General features: G+C 51.1%; 1 protein-coding gene across 1 annotated transcript; it reads left to right on the plus strand.

Annotated features, from left to right (window-relative positions):
- Window positions 1-337: 337 nt before the first annotated feature.
- Window positions 338-7,694, plus strand: LOC128831991 (fibrinogen-like protein 1-like protein). The gene is made up of 3 exons (XM_054018983.1): window positions 338-416; window positions 3,577-3,687; window positions 5,056-7,694. The coding sequence occupies exons 1-3, from the start codon at window positions 413-415 to the stop codon at window positions 5,565-5,567; spliced, it is 627 nt and encodes a 208-aa protein (XP_053874958.1). The 5' UTR covers window positions 338-412; the 3' UTR covers window positions 5,568-7,694.
- Window positions 7,695-18,673: the final 10,979 nt, after the last annotated feature.

Genomic DNA, 18,673 nt, shown 5'->3' on the forward strand with positions numbered 1-18,673 from the left:
CATGGCGTTCTGCACAACCCCCGTTCCTGCCATCTCCTCTGGCTTGATCCTCTCCATTTAGTGCGTCCTTCGTCTGGAAGGCCGATGATACAGTAATGCCGCAGAGTCCCACTGAGAAATTAAATCCCTGGCTCACACCTGCCCGGCTTCAGAAACGTTGGCATTCTCGGGGAGGAGGGAGGGAGCCCAAGAAATCTGGTATCTGCGGTAAATAAAGGATGGGCAGACGTTCCGGAGGGGGCTCCCTCCCTGCCCACAGGCCAGGCTTGAGGCCAACGGTTGAAAAAGCAAGATAAGCTGGGTGTAGAGTGGTGCTTTCCCCATAAAGGCATGGAGCCCCGGCTCTGGTTTCTGATGTGGAAGTGGGGGACGCTTCAGGGTACTAACTCATCCGCTCACCTGCAGCCTTGGGATGGGTGAGTTTTATTGAAATGCCTAGTATTTCACACAGCCTGGAGATGTAGGGCCAGAGCCTGGTGATGGGCACCAGAGCCCCAGGCGGTGTGGGCACGTGGGGGAGGTGCAGTGGCAGGGTATGCTATGTGGCCCCTGTGGGACACCATGTGCCCTGAGTGCCCGGGCACAGGAAGGAACGTGCCCATACAGACGCAGTAACTACCGCATAGAGAGGGGCAGCCTGCACTCCTCTCAGTGCCGCCCCTCAGCCCGGGCAGGTGCACAAGAGGGAGGGGAGCCCTGGTGCATCCTCTGCTTTCCCGACCCTGCCTGGCCGAGGCACAAGGGATGGGGGGGCAGTGAGGTACATGCTGCTTTTCCTTTGAAACGGAGCAGCATTTCCCCCAGCAAGTGCATGCTGCAGCATGAGCCTGGCTAGCTAGGAGTCTGGCAGTGCCTCCTGGTGGGTAAAGAGTGCCCCCGGGGCCATGGGGTACCAGGAGCCTGGCGGGGATCCCCTGCCCAGCGCTCTGCTGGACCCTAGGCAGGAATCCTCCCTCCCTGCCCCAGGTACCTTTGGGCATTGGGGCCAAAATACTTTAGAACACAAAGGAACTAGCATAAACCATGTTTTAAAAATGGGGAAACTGAGATATGGTGCAGTGTAATGAGTTTTCCAAGGTCACAAGTCGAACTCAGGCCCTCTGTGTCTTAGACTATTGGAGTGTGTGAACGGCTGCTAGCTGGCAGCGTCCCCGCTCCTCTGGGGCGTCAGGAGAAGGGGAGGCGTGTTTTCAAGGATGAGTGACTCCAGATTGTTATTTCACTTCAGTTCCAAACATTGTAGTTCTGGCTTGTCAGACTCACTGAAATCCTTCTCCTTTAAAGCTTTAACCCTTTGCCTGCCATGGGGTTATGCCTCTCTCCTCCCTCTCACAAGGATACCTGAGATTGCTGGCAGCGTGTCACAGTTACTTGGGCTGTGACATTATCTGAAGAATTTGGGGTCCAGGCAGCTCCAAAAAGAAGGTGTTTCCAATGCAATCTGTCTGTGGATCATGTCTGCAGGGCCGGCTTTAGCGCCAAGAGGGCCCCGCGCTGCAGCTGTCCGCCCCGCCCCCAGCTCACTTCCCCCTCTTCCCCTCCCCTGAACGCTCCGCCCCCTCCCCTGCTTCCTGCGAATCAGAGATTCGCGGGAAGTCTGAAAAGAAGCAGGGGCGGGCCGGCAGCACAAGGTAAGCTGGGGTGGTGGGGGCGCGAGAAGGGCTCCGGGGAGGTGCGGCCCGTTCCTGCAGGCCCCAGCGGCTCTGGCCCGGCTTGGCTACAGCCCGGCCCCTGCAGCTCGGGTCGGCTCTGGCCCGGCCCGGTCCCCGTGGCGCGGCTCCCGCGGCGCAGCTCGGGTCTCCCCCTGTCCCCCCCCCCGTGGCGCAGCGTGGCTAGGGTCTCCCCCCGTCCCCCCCGCGGCGCGGCTCGGGTCTCCCCCCGTCCCCCCCCTCGCGGCGCGGCTCAGGTCTCCCCCCGTCCCCCCCCGCGGCGCGGCTCGATTCCTGGGGGCGGGGCTTGCAGCAAGCCCCGCCCCCAGGAATCGGGCCCCGCTCTTGCTAAAGCCGGCCCTGCATGTCTGGGCAAAGTGTTTCCATTGCAGCAGTGTGTTTACACGGTGTTCTCTCTCTCTCTCTCTCTAATTCATTTGCACATTTGTATCACGGTCACTTGTGGGAAGTATCAGGGGGGTAGCCGTGTTAGTCTGAATCTGTAAAAAGTAACAGAGGGTCCTGTGGCACCTTTAAGACTAACAGTATAGGTCACTTGTGGGGTTAGTTGTGGACTTTCTAACTTTGCAACACCACATGAATACAATGATGGCTGACAGAAAGCACTTTGACACACACACACCCTGCCCGGCCCGCCTCACCCCACCCCACAAAAAGCTGCCATTTTGCAACTGTCATGGGCCGGCAGCAGCTATAATCAAACTTGGGACCTCTGGAGCTTCACACGTGAGCCTCTGCTGTAGGGTTCTCAACCTATTTACCATTGGGGGCTGCATATGCCGTGCTCTGCGTTATGTGGGCTGTAGCTACACAAGATGTAATACCAGGGCCGTGATAGATATACCTGGGGGAGGGCGGGGGGTGAATGAGCCGGTTTCTGTCCAAGAGTCTGGATTGCTCTGGGCTGCTGATCCCGGCAAGGTCATTGTGAATCCCTGCGCTGAGTGCTGAAGGTGGCCTGGGAAAAGCATGTGTGGGGCGGGGGAGGGGTGTCTATGATAATCCCGGCTGAAATAAATGGCCATGCCCTTGCTAGGGCCGCGCTTACAGTGCACCTCTCAGGGACCCGGCTCCATTTTGAACTCTTTTTGGCCAGGACTGTGGCCCCTGGCGACTCTGCCCACTTTAAGCCTGGCCTGAGCTGGGCCCACAGAACAGCTGCAGTGTCAGCAGCGTGTCCCCCTCTGGGCTGCTGGGCTGCAGTGCAGGGAGCAGCATGCCTGGCGTGGGGCACACAGCAGCTCTGTGCCCTGGTCCCCTCTCACCTGGCGCTCATCTGAGGGGGGCAGAGCCCTGCCGGAGGCTGCCCAGCTGCTGTCTCTGTGTGGGTGAGCGGGCACTGCCCTCCGGCTGGTGGTAGTGACTGTGGACAGGGGGAGCTGGGACAGAGGGGGTTGCTCCGAACAGCACTCCCCTTGCAGCGGTGCAGCGGGGGGAGAGAGGAGGCAGCTCCTTCCCCACCACAGGGAGCGCTCCAGCTGGCCCTGACCCGCCCGGGACCCGGGAGCCAGGCAATCGGAGCCGCAATCTTTGGTTTTTACCATGCAGCTGGGTCCCAGCTGTGTGCTAATCGGGCCGGCTGCAGAGACGGAGACAGTGGCCGGGCCGGGGGAGAGGTGAATGGTGGGCTTCACCCCGTCTCCAGAGACTTGGGCCCACCCCCCCCATGCTGACCCCCTTTGAATATCCAGCCATGTCCTGCGGTGCCTATCTGGGAGCTGAGCTCTTCTGAAAATCTGGCCCAGTAGTTGAGCCCTCTGAAAACTCTGGCCTTAGCGTCTAAGGGTAACATTTTCAAGAGTGGCTAAGTCACTTAAGTGCCTAAATCCCAGTGACTTCTAGTGGGATTTAGGCACTTGTGAAACTCTCTCCTGGTCTCATGTCCAGCGGTTTCTGTCCCCTGCAGGGTTCCAGTCCAGCTCTCTCGTGTTTCTGTCTGTGCTGTCCATGATGGCACTCCTTTGCGTAGCCCCCGTGCAGGGCAACGGGGCCCTGGCCCACAAGAAGGTCGAGAGGGGTGAGTAGAGAACCCGTCTGAGAGCTTCTATCATCTGCCATATCCGAGATCAGGGCATCGTGGGCCTGATTCTGCTCCTCTCCCCCATGCCGGGGTCACCCCTAGATCCACTTATCCACTGAATGCACCTTCCAGCCCCCCCGCCAGCGCTGGGCCCAAAGAAACGCTGAGTTCTCCGAAGGGATCGCCGGCCTGCGCTAGTGAGCCCACTACTCCCATTCGCAGGCCTCCAGCGCCTGGGAATGGGCCAGCCGGGGTGGGGGAGGTGCTGCTCGACTGGCTGTTTGCTTTACACAGCTTCGTTATCCCTTTCTCTGGTAACGGCTGCCAAGATGCCGGCAGTGACTGAAGAGCGCTGGTGCCAACCGCAGGGCAGCGTGTGGGAACCAGGCACCCCCCCAAATTGGCTGGGAGTTCTACCCTTCCATCTTACCAACTCCTATACTAGGGCTAGCCCCGGCTAACAGCTGGGGATCTCTCGCTCATGCCTAGAAGCCTTGCGCCCAGAATCCAGGTAGCAGGGAGAGCCAGTTCCTCCTTGTCAGGGGTTTTCATTCCCTTCTCCCCACACCTCCAGCGGCTCTGGGAGCTGCTCAGGGGCTTGCCCAGGCAGGCCAGGGGCCAAACCAGCTCCAGAGGTGGCCCTGAGCCCCTGCCCCCGCAGTGCTCAGCAGCTCCTCCCCCTCGGCTCAGCTATGGGGGAGGGGCACACAGGGGGATTGTCTGGGGGGTAGGGGAGCTGGGGGGGCTCAGGCTCGAGGGAGGACCCTGGGGAGGGGAGGGGCAGTATAACCACAGTGCTCTCATTCTACCAGGATAGTTCGGGACGATTTCCGCCCCAAAGACAAGCCCCTCAATAGGATGTCTGGAATTTTCAAAGGTGCCACAGGGAGTTGGGTGCCTAAATCCCACTGAATTCCAATCACAGTCGGGTGTCAAACTCCCTTAGGCTCTTTGAAAACTCCCATTTAAATTGTCACCGATGGGTTTCATAATTAACATTCGCTGAGATGGATCTGGCAGCGTCTCCCCCACCCTCCCCAAACGATTTCTTCAGCAGTACGGACTCAGGAAGGATACAGAGCCTTGGTTTACACTTGATTCATCTCCTCAAGGTTTCTTCAAAACCAGCAGAGCAAGAAACTATTCTTATTTTATTTTATTGGTAAAATGAAAGTGTAAGATCTGGAGCGGGATTCTGTGGCCAGGAATGGCCGGGGCGGATTCTGTGGCTGTAGTATTGTGAAATACACAGGACCTGCCTCTAAAACCCAGCCTCCAGTTACCCCAGGCTGATTTGATCGAGCTAGCTAGCGCTCACTCCCCCACCCCCACCTGCCCCCTTAACCGATGTTCGTGGCATTTCAGGGTTCCCCAAAGACTGCAGCAACATTCCCAGGGACAGCCCCAGCGGGGTCCATGTCATCCAGACGGCAGGCTCTCCCCCTCGAGTGGTGTGGTGTGACATGGACACCGAAGGCAAAGGCTGGACCGTTGTCCAAAGAAATTCTTACAACACAGAGATCACCTGGAAGGAGTCCTGGAGCACCTACAAGTATGGCTTTGGGAACATGCAGCAGGATTACTGGCCGGGCAACGAGTACCTGTCCCTGCTCACGCGGCAGAACACCTACAAGGTCCGCTTTGTCGTGGAGGACAAATCCAACAACACCCGCTACGCAGAGTACGACATCTTCAGTGTCGAGGATGAGCCTAGCGGGTACCCGCTGAGGCTGGGCAGGTACTCTGGGGACGGCGAGGACTATCTCACCACCTACCACTCCGGCCTGGGGGGCATACACGACAACATGAAGTTCAGCACGACTGACAAGGATCAGGACCAGACCAGTGGGAATTGCGCAAGTAGCTATGGAGGCTAGTGGTACGACAAGTGTCAGAACGTCCTGCTCAATGGGAAAGGCTACATCTACTGGGCAGGGTTCTGTAAGAGTGGGGATTGCAAGTCTTCCCTCATCCTGGTTAAGCCAACAGACGTGTGCTGGGTCTGGAAGGAGGAGCCCATCCTCCTTGGGAGCCCGCGCCGCTGAGAAGGGGAGACAATATTAGATCAGACACGGAGCGCCATCCCCCACCTAATCAGTGCAGTCCCTGCAATGCCTCCACTCTGCTCACTCCCTTCCTGTTGGCTTCTACATGGTAAATCCCCTGGAATAAATGCTGAGAGCCGACCCCGCCGGTGCGTTCGAATGACACAAAGAGTGTGATTGGTGTGTATAACTGGAGCCCCGCTTCCACTCTGCCTCGCTGGAAGCCATGTCACTCACTACAACTTTAGACCCACATTTACCTCTGCTTCTCCCAGCCCTGCCACTGCCCCTTGGCATTAGTGATCAATGAATCATGACACTGGATTTCTAGCAACTGTAATTGAGCATTTAAATGGGGGATGACTCAAAACCAGGACTTTACATCTGAATCCTGCATGTATTAGCAGTGGTGAGTTTGGGTTCAAAAACCTGGCCTCTGTGTTTTTAATAAATATGGTTATTACATGAGAAAACATTGCAACAGTATTTAATTGCTGATAAACCACTGAGATTAGATAGACGTGCAACGAAACCACACAATAAAGATATTGGTGTCCCTCTTCAACCCAAGGGGCTAGTCAAAGTTTGGGGCCCTGGGGATGTTCCAGTGGGGAGCAGAAATTGGCAATGGAGTCTGGTAATTTTTTGATGTCTTGTTTATTTACAAGGAACATACATAGTCCTGCTTCTCCAAACACAGCAGGAACCAACAGCAGGGATTAGCCTCCCTACTCTCAGCTCCAAGCCTCTTTATCCAGCACCTGGCCCAAAAGCTCTCTATGCTCCTCCCAAGATGTAGTCCTGGCTGGTCCACTGGCAGGGGTGAAGATGCGGGGGAATGTGAAGGGGCGTTGCCCCCCCCAAAACTGCATCTTTCCATTCCCCTCCTGACCATGGCCCTTCAGTGCATCCCCAGGACACAAGGCCCTGTCCAATTGGCCTTCCTGACAGAGCCTGCATGGAGAGCGTGAGTAGGAGGGAGTTTGGGGGGCAGGTTTGGAAAGAGGGATTTTTTCAGGGGGAGGGAAGCTGGGAGCCCTACCGGTGCTGAATTTCCATAGTGCAGAGGTTCAGCTGGGACAGGCGTCCAAACTGTTGGTACTTGTCTCAAGATAAGTAGGATGTGGGTGGTCTGGAAATCTTATCATAGAATATCAGGATTGGAAGGGACCTCATGAGGTCATCTAGTCCCACCCCCGGCTCAAAGCAGGGCCAATCCCCAGACAGATTTTTGCCCCAGATCCCTAAATGGCTCCCTCAAGGATTCAACTCACAACCCTGGGTTTAGCAGGCCAATGTTCAAACCACTGAGCTATCCCTCTCCCCTTGTAAAGTCAGCCCTTCTCACCAATTACGGACGTATCTGGGGTTTGGCCTTAATGGAAATCCTGGGAGAAAGCCTCATGCTACTGCTGCTTCTGGGTCTGATACAAACCAGGAAATACAGGACCACGGTTAATAAGAGCAGCTCAAAAGATCATTTTCGCTGAGCTCAGCCCTGCACAGATTTCCATCTTAGGTTTGCATTTTCAGCAAAAGTTCTTGTTGATTATTTTCTCCCAACCCCTTTGTGCCTCCATAATAGCCAGCCACCCCGTCAGTCGCATCCTGGGGCGCTCCAGGGACAGGGGTGAGGGATAAAGGAGCAGATACACGACACACCTGTCTTCAGTTTCTTTGGGTGGAAGTTCCTGATTGCATGGATGAATCCCGTTCAGATGGGCGGGTTTCGTGTGTCTGTGGTGAGAAGTGGGGCTGTCAGGGCCAGCAGGCAGGTGAGGACAGGGCCGGTGCAACCCATTAGGCAACCTAGTTGGTCGCCTAGGGCGCTAACATTTGGGGGGCGGCGACTGCGGCAGCCGGATCTTCGGCTGTGTGATGTTTTTTATATAATCTGGGACCATATAGAACATGGTTGCAACCAAGGTCCGGTAGTGACACCAAATCTTCTATAAAGGGGGTCAAATGAGGTGTATATGACAAGGTTATGGTTTATTAGTTATGATTATGTTGTCTATATGTGTGTATCAATTTTGTAGTTGAAGTTATGAATATTGGCTCTGTACTGTCTGTATTTCAAACTTACGCTATGCTTCTGGGAAACATCCCAGACAAGTTGGTGTTAGCTCTGCCTGGCCTGCTTGATGGCCCATTAAGGACCATCAGCTATACAACTGACCCATGGAGAGAAGGCAGTTACGCCTTGTAACTCAGCAAAGTATGCAGGAACATGCCCATGTGACTCCAGACTCCATTTTGCTGTAATTTTCCACAGTAAGAACAAAGAGGTGTTCTTACACCTGGAAAAGACTATAAAAGGGCCGATGCCTCATCTCCATTTTGTCTTCAGTCCTGCTTCTTACCTCTGGAGGGACTTTGCTACAAACTGAAGCTCTGAACAAAGGACTGATGACCCACCCCAGCTGGGGATGTTCCAGAGACTTGATTTGAACCTGCAGTTTATTCTATCACTGCTGCAAGCCTGAACCAAGAACTTTGCCATTACTGTATGTAATTGATTCCATTTAACCAATTCTAACTCTCATCTATATCTTTTTCCTTTTATGAATAAACCTTTAGATTCTAAAGGATTGGCAACAGCTTGATTTGTGGGTAAGATCTAATCTGTATATTGACCTGGGTCTGGGGCTTGGTCCTTCGGGATCGAGAGAACCTTTTTTTCCCTTTTACTGGGGTATTGGTTTTCATAACCATTTGTCCCCATATCGAGTGGCACTGGTGGTGATACTGGGAAACTGGAGTGTCTAAGGGAATTGCTTGTGTGACTTGTGGTTAGCCAGTGGGGTGAGACCCAAGACTTCACTGTCTGGCTGGTTTGGTTTGGTTTGCCTTAGAGGTGGAAAACCCCCAGCCTTGGGCTGTAACTGCCCTGTTTGAGCAATTTGTCCTGAATTGGCACTCTCAGTTGGGTCCCACCAGAACCAGCATCGTTTCGGGCCGCCCCGGTCATCGGCAGTATTTCGGGGGCGAGACTTTCCGCCGCCTCTGTCGGGGGTGGCATTTAGGGGGCGGGACCTTCCGCCGCCTAGGGCGGCAAAAAAGCTGGCGGCGCTCCTGGGTGAGGAGCAGGAGATGAGCGCACGGGGCAGCTGAAAAGGGATGAGCCAGAGTGAAGCTTGAAACACAAATGCAGGGGCCAAGAATCCCAATTCATCCATCCCGGACAGAGGGAGTCAAATACTCGCTGATGGACAATTGGTTCAGATTCTGGGACTGGTTCCTTGTGCAGCAAGTGAAGTTAACTGCACCTCAGAGCCGTGACAGAGCACTGTATAACCAGTGTCTAGTGACTCTCACCCTGGGCTCTCCCCAGTATAGACTCTTGTTCACACTAGTCGAATGATGTTCAAATGCTGAGAAGGAGCAGGGAAGAGGCACAGAAATGACTTGTGGCCTGGCCAGCACACCTTCAAGCAGGCAACCTGAGGGGCTGCAGATAGTCAGCTTGACTAAGCAGTTCCGAGGTCTGTCATTAAGGTCTATAGTCACCCAGCAGGAGGAGGTAGCTGCATTTCAGGTTTTTGCTCTAGCAGACAAAGGTGTAAGGAGAGCTGGCAAAGCTGATGTTAGAAACATTGACACTGGAAATCCATGTAAGTGTAGAAGAGTGACGGAACCAATCGTGTGGAGACGTGGGAATTCATTCTCACCTGGCTTCTGGGGATGGAGGCAGCACGTGGCTGGCACTTCTCGCTCCTGCCGTACAAGGGGCAGGTGCTGCTACCGACTGCTCCCCCTAACCCCTGCCCTGCTGCGCTCTGGGGATGCTGCCCTGCTGTGGAGCTCTCAGGTGTCTTGAACTGGAATTTGTTTGGAGAGAAACTGCTAAGGAGCCTTATCAGCCCCGAGCAGAGAGTACCTGGGAGCCTGCCTGGGTCGGGCGGGTCTGGTACAGCCTCTCCCCAGATAAGGCTCTTCCCTGGACCTGCCACTCATTGAATTTCTGGAACGATTCCCTCCGAGGTAACACCTGGGGCAGCCAGGGCAGGGCAGGGCACAGCCTGCTCCCCTGGAGCATTAGGGCTTTCAGGAGTCAGAGGTGTCAGCAGAGCAGGTTGAACGTTAAAGGAGCGAAGGCAATTGGGGGGCAGAGGAATTGGGTGCTTTGCCATTGCACTTGATCAGCTCAATTTGAAAATTCTTTCAAAGGAAATCCAGATGTATACATCTGACTGGGGTACATGTACACACATACACACGCATACTCACACGTGCACACACTCATGTGCACATACACGTACACACATACATACGCACATGTACACATACATATATATACAGACATACACATACACGCACACACGCTGTCCCTGGAGCGCCCCAGGATGCGACTGACGGGGTGGCTGGCTATTATGGAGGCACAAAGGGGTTGGGAGAAAATAATCAACAAGAACTTTTGCTGAAAATGCAAACCTAAGCTGGAAATCTGTGCAGGGCTGGGCTCAGCGAAAATGATCTTTTGAGCTGCTCTTATTAACCGTGGTCCTGTACTTCCTGGTTTGCGTCGGACCCAGGCAGGAGACTGGGCTGCTCTCAGCTGTAGAAGCCATTGGAATGAGCCAGGTCGGAATGAGCCAGGCCTTCAGAGCCTTCTGCCACCAATCGCCCCAGCAGTCACTGATCCACACCAAACCACGTCCTTCCAGTCAGGCAGTTTCATATGCACACGTCAAACCCTTGGTTTGCCACTCAGACACCACGGTGATGGGCACAGTAAGGACCGAGAGACGCTAAACAGGCAGACAGACAAGGAAATAGTGGCCCTGCCTACAGGTGTGTGTGTGGTGCAAACGGATGAACACCAGTTGCTGGCTGAAGGCACAACCTTAATTCCTGCATCTCCTGTCTGTCAGCTATCGTTCGCTTGGCAGCTTGAACTCCGATTTCTAACACAGCATTTTGCTCTGGCCTATTGTGGTTCTCATGTCCGGGGGCGCCTTGGCCCCTGGTATCAGGAGCGGTGCTAAGGAGGCTGCTTTTCAAAGGTCCTTAAGTAGGGTTGTCAACTTTCTACTTGCACAAAACCAAATGCCCTTGACCCAACCCCTTTCATGCCCTTCCCCAAGGCCCCACCCCCACTCACTCCAGCCCAGCCCAGCTCCCTCAGTCGCTCGCTCTCACACCCTCACTCACTTTCACTGGGCTGGGGCTGGGGGTTGGAGTGCAGGGAGGGGTGAGGGCTCCGGTGGGGATGTGGGCTCTGGGATTGGGCTGGAGATTAGGGGTTTGGGGTGCCAGAGGGGGATCCGGGCTGGGGCAGAGGGTTGGGGTGCGGACTCTAGGAGGGAGTTTGGGTGCGGGAGGGGGCTCAGGGCTGAGGTAGGGGATTGGGGTGCGGGTGGGGGTGTGGGGTCTGGGGGGGATTAGGGTACAGGAGGGGGTTCCAACCTGGGGCAGGGGGTTGGGGTGCCGGGTGTGAGGTATGGGAGGGAATTTGGGTGTGGGAGGGGGTTCCGACCTGGGGCAGGGTTTCTGGGTGCCAGCTCCGGCCAGGCAGCGCTTACCTCAGCCAGCTCCTGGGCAATGGCACACCGGTGCTAATGCAGGCTCCTGACCCCTGGTCTCCCTCCGCTAGCAGGCTCTGAGCAAGGCCTGCCCAGAGAACATGGATGACGAGCTCTCGATCCTGCTGACAGCACCCCCCAGCACAGACAAACTCCAGCACATCTTGGAGGTGAGCAGAATGGGGAGGTTTTACCTTAGCCCTGGGGACTCCTAGAAAGAAAAGACTGGAAAATCCATGTTTCTATTGGATCCTTCCGACTATGCATTTGTGATATAAACTCACTGGGTGACCTTGGGGTAACTCACTTCCCCCTTACGGCATCAGTCTTCTCCACTATCAAATCTACACTGGGGAAGAAGGACAGAAGCCCCGACAATCACCTTCACCTCTGGGTGTCTGGTCCTGGGAGCCGAAACCAACTGGACTATCTGCCCCATCTCCTAAACTGCCCTGTCTTTCCCTCCTAGGGCCTTGTCCTTAGTGCTCAGCCTGGCCCCTTCCCAGCTTGTCCCTGACCTTTAAAGGACTCTCCAAGCCCCTCCCATGCCTGCTTCCCTTGGGGTCTCTCTCCTGGCTGAGCACAGGCTGCCCTTCTATCTCTCAGCAGGCCTGGGTCCTAGTCACAGGCTGCGTCTTGTCACGTGACCCCCACACTTATTCCCTTCACCCTAGGGAGCTGCATCACCTGGGCCAGGTGCAGTTGAGCTCCAACACCTTTCCTGGCCATCTCAACCAGGGACAGGTTGAAACTGGTAACCTGTGGGTAACAGTAACTGGTTGCTTGCAAAGGTGCTGAAGACACAATGGAAGAGGAAATCCTTTGGCCTGGATTGAAATTATTCCGACTGAAAGTGAATGAGAGAAAATAGGTCCAGAGTTCTCTTCCTAGCAGCAGAAAATGTAGCGATTGATAGAGGTTCAGGTCAGAAAGGACCATTATGTGCATCTAGTCGCCCCTCCTGTATAACTCAGGGACTAGAATGTGACCAAGTGGTTCCTTCAGCCAACCATAGCATGGGACTGAGCCAGAGCATGTCTTTTGGAATGACGTCCACATGCAGGAGAGCCAGCTGGCTACCAGAAAATCTCTCTTCTGCAGTGATGTGGGGTTAAGGGACACGGGGGAAAAGACATGGAGGCTGTGACTAAACTTAGAGCAGCAAGGCCAGGAAAACCAGGGTTAGGTCCCAGGCCTGGCTATCAGATCTGCTGTTTTCTATTCCTGGCTTTGGGACCATGAGCGAGTCTCTGCACCGCTGGGTGCCTCGGTTTCCCCAGCTATCAAATGGAGCTAATCAAGGTTTTGTTTGTTCTCCCCATTTTACAGGGTGGGAAACCGAGACACAGTTGGGACCTGTCTACACTACAGGTCTGTCGTGCGATTGTAATCTGCTGACCCCCACATGTTGTTCAGAGCCTATGGACAACACAGCTCCTAAAGGTACGTTTGTTCTGTGCTTTTCCCCTATGTACCAGCAGGGCTGGACAGCATTTCTCACTGTGATGTGGGGAGCAGGTCCTGGGTACTAAGGGTCTGAAGAAGCTCTCAAGGACTAATTTTTTAAAATAATTGTTATCAATGAATTGGGAGAAAACATACAATCACTGCGGATAAGATTGGGGGGTGACAAAATACAGGCAGAGTGGTAATTACTGATGGGGAGAGGGCAGTGATACAGAGCGATCTGGCTCATTCAGCCAGCTGGACCCATTCAAAGAAAACAAGTTTGAGCAGAAAATGCAAGGTCCTATGCGTGGCAACAAGGCACGCCGGCCACACCTCCAGAATGGGGACGTGTATCCAGGAAAGCAGTGACGCTGAAATGGATTTAGGGGCCAGAGTGGAAAAGCCACTCAACATGAGCTCCCAGTGTGATGCTGTGGTGAACAGGGCTAAAGCCATCATTAGACGTAGGAGCAGAGCCGTGAGTAGGATAGGGAGGTGACACAGCAGCAGTGAGACTGCTATTGGAATACTGCCTCCAGTGTTGGTGTCCTCCTTTGAAAAAGATGGTCCTAGAAATTGGAGCTGGGCAGCAAAGAGCCACCAAATGTTCTGAGGGCTGGAGAAAAATGCCTTCTAGTGAGCTATTGAAAGAGCTCAACCTGTTTAGCTTATCAAAAGAAGATTGAAAAGTGACTTCACTGAAGTGTTGAAGTGCCTTAATGGAGAGAAAATATTGGGTATTAAAGGGCTCTTTAATCGAGCAGAGAAAGGCAGAACAAGACCCAATGGCTGGAAGGTGAAAAGAGACAAATTCCTATGACAAATAAGGCACAAATATTCAACAGCGAGGATGATTGAACACAGGAAGAAGCTACCATGGAAAGTGGTGGATTCTCCATCTCTTGATGTCATTAATAAAGACTAGATGCCTTTCCGGAATGTGTTTGCCCCAAAAGTAGCTATTGTGGTAGACAGGAGGCCTGTGATATGCAGGGGGTCAGATTAGATGCTCTAACTGTCTCTTCTGCCCATAAAGTCTACTCATTTCTGAGAAACCGATTGTAGCATTGGGAGCAGCTTGTGATGTTTTACTGTCTAGCCGGCTTGCTTCCTAGAATGAACACTCATTGAGCGGGGTGATCCACAGGGAGTAGCTCAAACCTCCAAAGTGTCTGCCCTGTGGCAGGACATTAGCACTGCAGGGGAGGGGTGGGTGTGGCAGTGACATCACAAAGGCTTTTTGCAGGACCTCAGCCTATTGGCCAAAGGTGTAGGGGAGGTGGTGACCTCACAGAGGGTTGCTGACATCAGCCAGGCAGGACAGGGGCGCAGGGCCAGGGAAACCTCAGAGACCCCTGTGGCTTTGCTTCAGCAAGTCTCCTTCTCGAGATCTCTCTTTGAGGTCTGAGAGAGTATTAGGGGTCACGTACGTGAGCACCAGGAGGAACCTCTTTTGAGTTTTCTCCTTTCTTTTTCCTGATTTCACTAGAAAACTGACGTCCCTGTTTAGAAGGTAAGAGCCTCTGAGAGGTTTGGAACCTGTTCAGTCTGATGCATCTGGCACCATCTGAATTTTAGGCATGGAAAACACTAGCTTAAGGTGGCCAAATTTTATTCCCCACCTGGGATTTTGTCCCTTAGAATCTCTGGGGACATTAAGGTTTGTCCTTTTTCTTTTACCTTTTCCTCCATCCCTCCTTCCTTTCTCTTCATCTCTTACTTCTTTTGTCTGTTCCCCTGTTCCCCTCCCACCACCAGGAGGGGTGTGTGTGTGTCGTGGGGGTTGCTCTACAACTCCCATTGTGGGAGGTCCACCGAAAAATGTGGGGCTGAAATAGTGCTCAGACAGTGATCCCCAGCTGTGACCTGGGCCATCCTTTGGGCTCTCTGGTGAGAACCCTCATCCTCCCGCCCCTCGGTCTCTACCCTGATTGGCTGAGCAGGGCGTTATTGACAGGGAGGAGACTCAGGTCCCTGTTGTTTTCTTTTAAGACCAAGTAAATAGTCATAACCAGTCATATGTTCGACAAATTTTGCTGCTTCTCTGCAGTTCATTATTTTCTCTACCATTCCAGTTCTCCTAAAATACTTGCTGAATAATTACTATGAACCCTTGCTGGTCTGGAACTCACTTGAGAGCACTTTATTCAGGTCATTCAGTGTCTGAAATTCAAGATCCGATGGTTAGTTTGAAAGTCAGGGCTCTTGGGTCCTATTCCCAACTCTGCCACGGACTGGCTGTGTGACCTAAGACAAGTCAATTCTCCTTTCTCAGCCTTAGCTTCTCCCTCTTTCAAGTAGGGATAACAATCCGCTTCTACCTACCTCCCGACAGGTGGAGGATGGGGATCTATTGGAGAGTGTCACTAGGAGCAGTGCATAAGATGAGGTGTCCTATCATGTTTACTCAGATCAGATTAGGACATAATAGAATGGCTGAAATAGTCTATTTTATTTGTATTTTATTATGTTGCAATTGTTAAGAGCAGCAACTACTTAGCTCAGACTGAAACATCTTATCTAATTTTTGAGATCTAAGTGTCTCCTCTTTGTGTGCGATGAGACAAACACGTACTCCTGTTCTTTTTGTGACACAGAAGATGCTTTTGTTTTGCAACAAAATATTTTTGCAAAGAATTTTCATGCCACTTGATATGATTTCAAGAAAGAAACTGGTTTAGTTTGAATGGGATTTTCGGACAGAAACGGTTTCAATGAAATTTCCCCACCATCTCGATTCCTGGGCTCTATCCCTGTCTTTGGGGGGTTTGCTGTCTGTTAGAACAGGAGTCTGATTTGGATAGGGATAGAGACCTCTTTAATGTTTTTAATGAAGTAAATACTAATGGGAATTGTGTGATCATGGGAGACTTTAACTTCCCAGATATAGACTGGAGGACAAGTGCTAGTAATATAATAGGGCTCAGATTTTCCTAGATGTGATAGCTGATGGATTCCTTCACCAAGTAGTTGAAGAACCAACAAGAGGGGATGCCATTTTAGATTTGGTGTGGGTAGTGAGGATCTCTTAGAAGAAATGGTTGTAGGGGACAGCCTTGGTTTGAGCGATCATGAGCTAATTCAGTTTAAACTAAATGGAAGGGTAAACAAAAATAGATCTGTGACTAGGGTTTTTGATTTCAAAAGGGCTAACTTTAAAAAATTAAGGAAATTAGATAGGGAAGTGGATTGGACTGAAGGACTTGTAGATCTAAAGGCGGAGAAGGCCTGGAATTACTTCAAGTCAAAGTTGCAGAAACTATCAGAAGCCTGCATCCCAAGAAAGGGGGGAAAATTCATAGGCAGGAGTTGTAGACCAAGTTGGATGAGCAAGCATTTCAGAGAGATGATTAAGAAAAAGCAGAAAGCCTACAAGGAGTGGAAGATGGGAGTGATCAGCAAGGAAAGCTACCTTACTGAGGTCAGAACATGTAGGGATAAAGTGAGAAAGGCCGAAAGCCATGTAGAGTTGGACCTTGCAAAGGGAATTCAAACCAATAGTAAAAGGTTTTATAGCCATATAAATCAGAAGAAAATAAAGAAAGAAGAAGTGGGACCACTAAACACTGAGGATGGAGTGGAGGTTAAGGATAATCTAGGCATGGCCCAATGTCTAAACAAATACTTTGCCTCAGCCTTTCAGAGGCTAATGAGGAGCTTAGGGATAATGGTAGGATGACAAATGGGAATGAGGATATGGAGGTAGATATTACCACATCTGAGTTAGAAGTCAAACTCGAACAGCTTAATGGGACTAAATCGGGGGGCCCAGATAATCTTCATCCAAGAATATTAAAAGAACTGGCACATGAAATTGCAAACCCATTAGCAAGAATTTTTAATGAATCTGTAAACTCAGGGGTTGTACCGTATGACTGGAGAATTGCTAACATAGTTCCTAGCTTTAAGAAAGGGAAAAAACGTGATCCAGGTAACTACAGGCCTGTTAGTTTGACATCTGTAGTATGCAAGGTCTCAGAAAATGTTTTGAAGGAGAAAGTAGTTAAGGACATTGAGGTCAATGGTCATTGGGACAAAATACAACATGGCTTTACAAAAGGTAGATCGTGCCAAACCAACCTGATCTCCTTCTTTGAGAAGGTAACAGATTTTTTAGACAAAGGAAACGCAGTGGATCTAATTTACCTCGATTTCAGTAAGGCATTTGATACGGTTCCACATGGGGAATTATTAGCTAAATTGGAAAAGATGAGGATCAATATGAAATTTGAAAGGTGGATAAGGAACTGGTTAAAGGGGAGACTACAACGGGTCGTACTGAAAGGTGAACTGTCAGGCTGGAGGGAGGTTACTAGTGGAGTTCTTATATTATGGGAACAAGTAAATAACTTTTCCTTATTCACTTTCTCCACATCACTCATGATTTCATATACTTCTATCATATCCCCCCATAGTCTCCTCTTTTCCAAGCTGAAAAGTCCTAGCCTCTTTAATCTCTCCTCATATGGGACCCCTTCCAAACCTCTAATCATTTTAATTGCCCTTCTCTGAACCTTTCCTAATGCCAGTATATCTTTTTTGAGATGAGGAGACCACATCTGTACACAGTATTCAAGATGTGGGTGTACCATGGATTTATATAAGGGCAATAAGATATTCTCCGTCTCATTCTCTATCCCCTTTTTAATGATTCCTAACATCCTGTTTGCTTTTTTGACTGCCGCTGCACACTGCGTGGAAGTCTTCAGAGAACTATCCACGATGACTCCAAGATCTTTTTCCTGATTCGTTGTAGCTAAATTAGCCCCCATCATATTGTATGTATAGTTGGGGTTATTTTTCCCAATGTGCATTACTTTACGTTGTCCACATTAAATTTCATTGCCATTTTATTGCCCAATCACTTAGTTTTGTGAGAGCTTTTTGAAGTTTTCACAGTCTGCTTTGGTCTTAACTATCTTGAGCACTTTAGTATCATCTGCAAACTTTCCCACCTCACTTTTTACCCCTTTCTCCAGATCATTTATGAATAAGTTGAATAGCATTGGTCCTAGGACTGACCCTTGGGGAACACCACTAGTTACCCCTCTCCATTCTGAAAATTTACCATTTATTCCTTCCCTTTGTTCTCTTTCTTTTAACCAGTTCTCAATTCATGAAAGGATCTTCCCTCTTATCCCATGACAACTTAATTTACATAAGACCCTTTGGTGAGGGACCTTGTCAAATGCTTTCTGGAAATCTAAGTACACTATATCCACTGGATCCCCCTTGTCCACATGTTTGTTGACCCCTTCAAAGAACTCTAATAGATTAGTAAGACACGATTTCCCTTTACCTAAACTATGTTGACTTTTGCCCAACAATTTATGTTCTTCTATGTGTCTGACAATTTTATTCTTTACAATTGTTTCAACTAATTTGCCCGGTACTGACATTAGACTTACTGGTCCGTAATTGCCGGGATCACCAATAGTGCCCTTTTTAAATATTGGCGTTACATTAGCTATCTTCCAGTCATGGATACAGAAGCTGATTTAAAGGACAAGTTACAAACCATAATTAGTAGTTCCGCAATTTCACATCTGAGTTCTTTCAGAACTCTTGGGTGAATGCCATCTCGTCCCAGTGACTTATCAGTTAATTCCAAAACCTCCTCTAGTAACACCGCAATCTGTGACAATTCATGAGATTTGTCACCTACAAATACTGGCTGAGGTTTGGGAATGGCTGGAAGGTGAAAAGAGACAAATTCCTATGACAAATAAGGCACAAATATTCAACAGCGAGGATGATTGACCACAGGAAGAAGCTACCAAGGAAAGTGGTGGATTCTCTGTCTCTTGATGTCATTTAATAAAGACTAGATGCCTTTCTGGAATGTGTTTACCCCAACAGTAGCTATTGTGGTAGACAGGAGGCCTGTGATATGCAGGGGGTCAGATTAGATGCTCTAACTGTCTCTTCTGCCCATAAAGTCTACTCATTTCTGAGAAACCGAGT

The sequence above is a fragment of the Malaclemys terrapin genome, chromosome 2 (genome assembly GCF_027887155.1).
Source record: "Malaclemys terrapin pileata isolate rMalTer1 chromosome 2, rMalTer1.hap1, whole genome shotgun sequence".
Lineage (NCBI taxonomy): Eukaryota > Metazoa > Chordata > Testudines > Emydidae > Malaclemys > Malaclemys terrapin.

What these genes read in the sequence shown, in the direction of transcription:
- LOC128831991 (XM_054018983.1), top strand. An exon ending in CCACAAGAAGGTCGAGAGGG is followed by an intron (nt 3,688 to 5,055) that starts GTGAGTAGAGAA and finishes GTGGCATTTCAG; the next exon opens with GGTTCCCCAAAGACTGCAGC.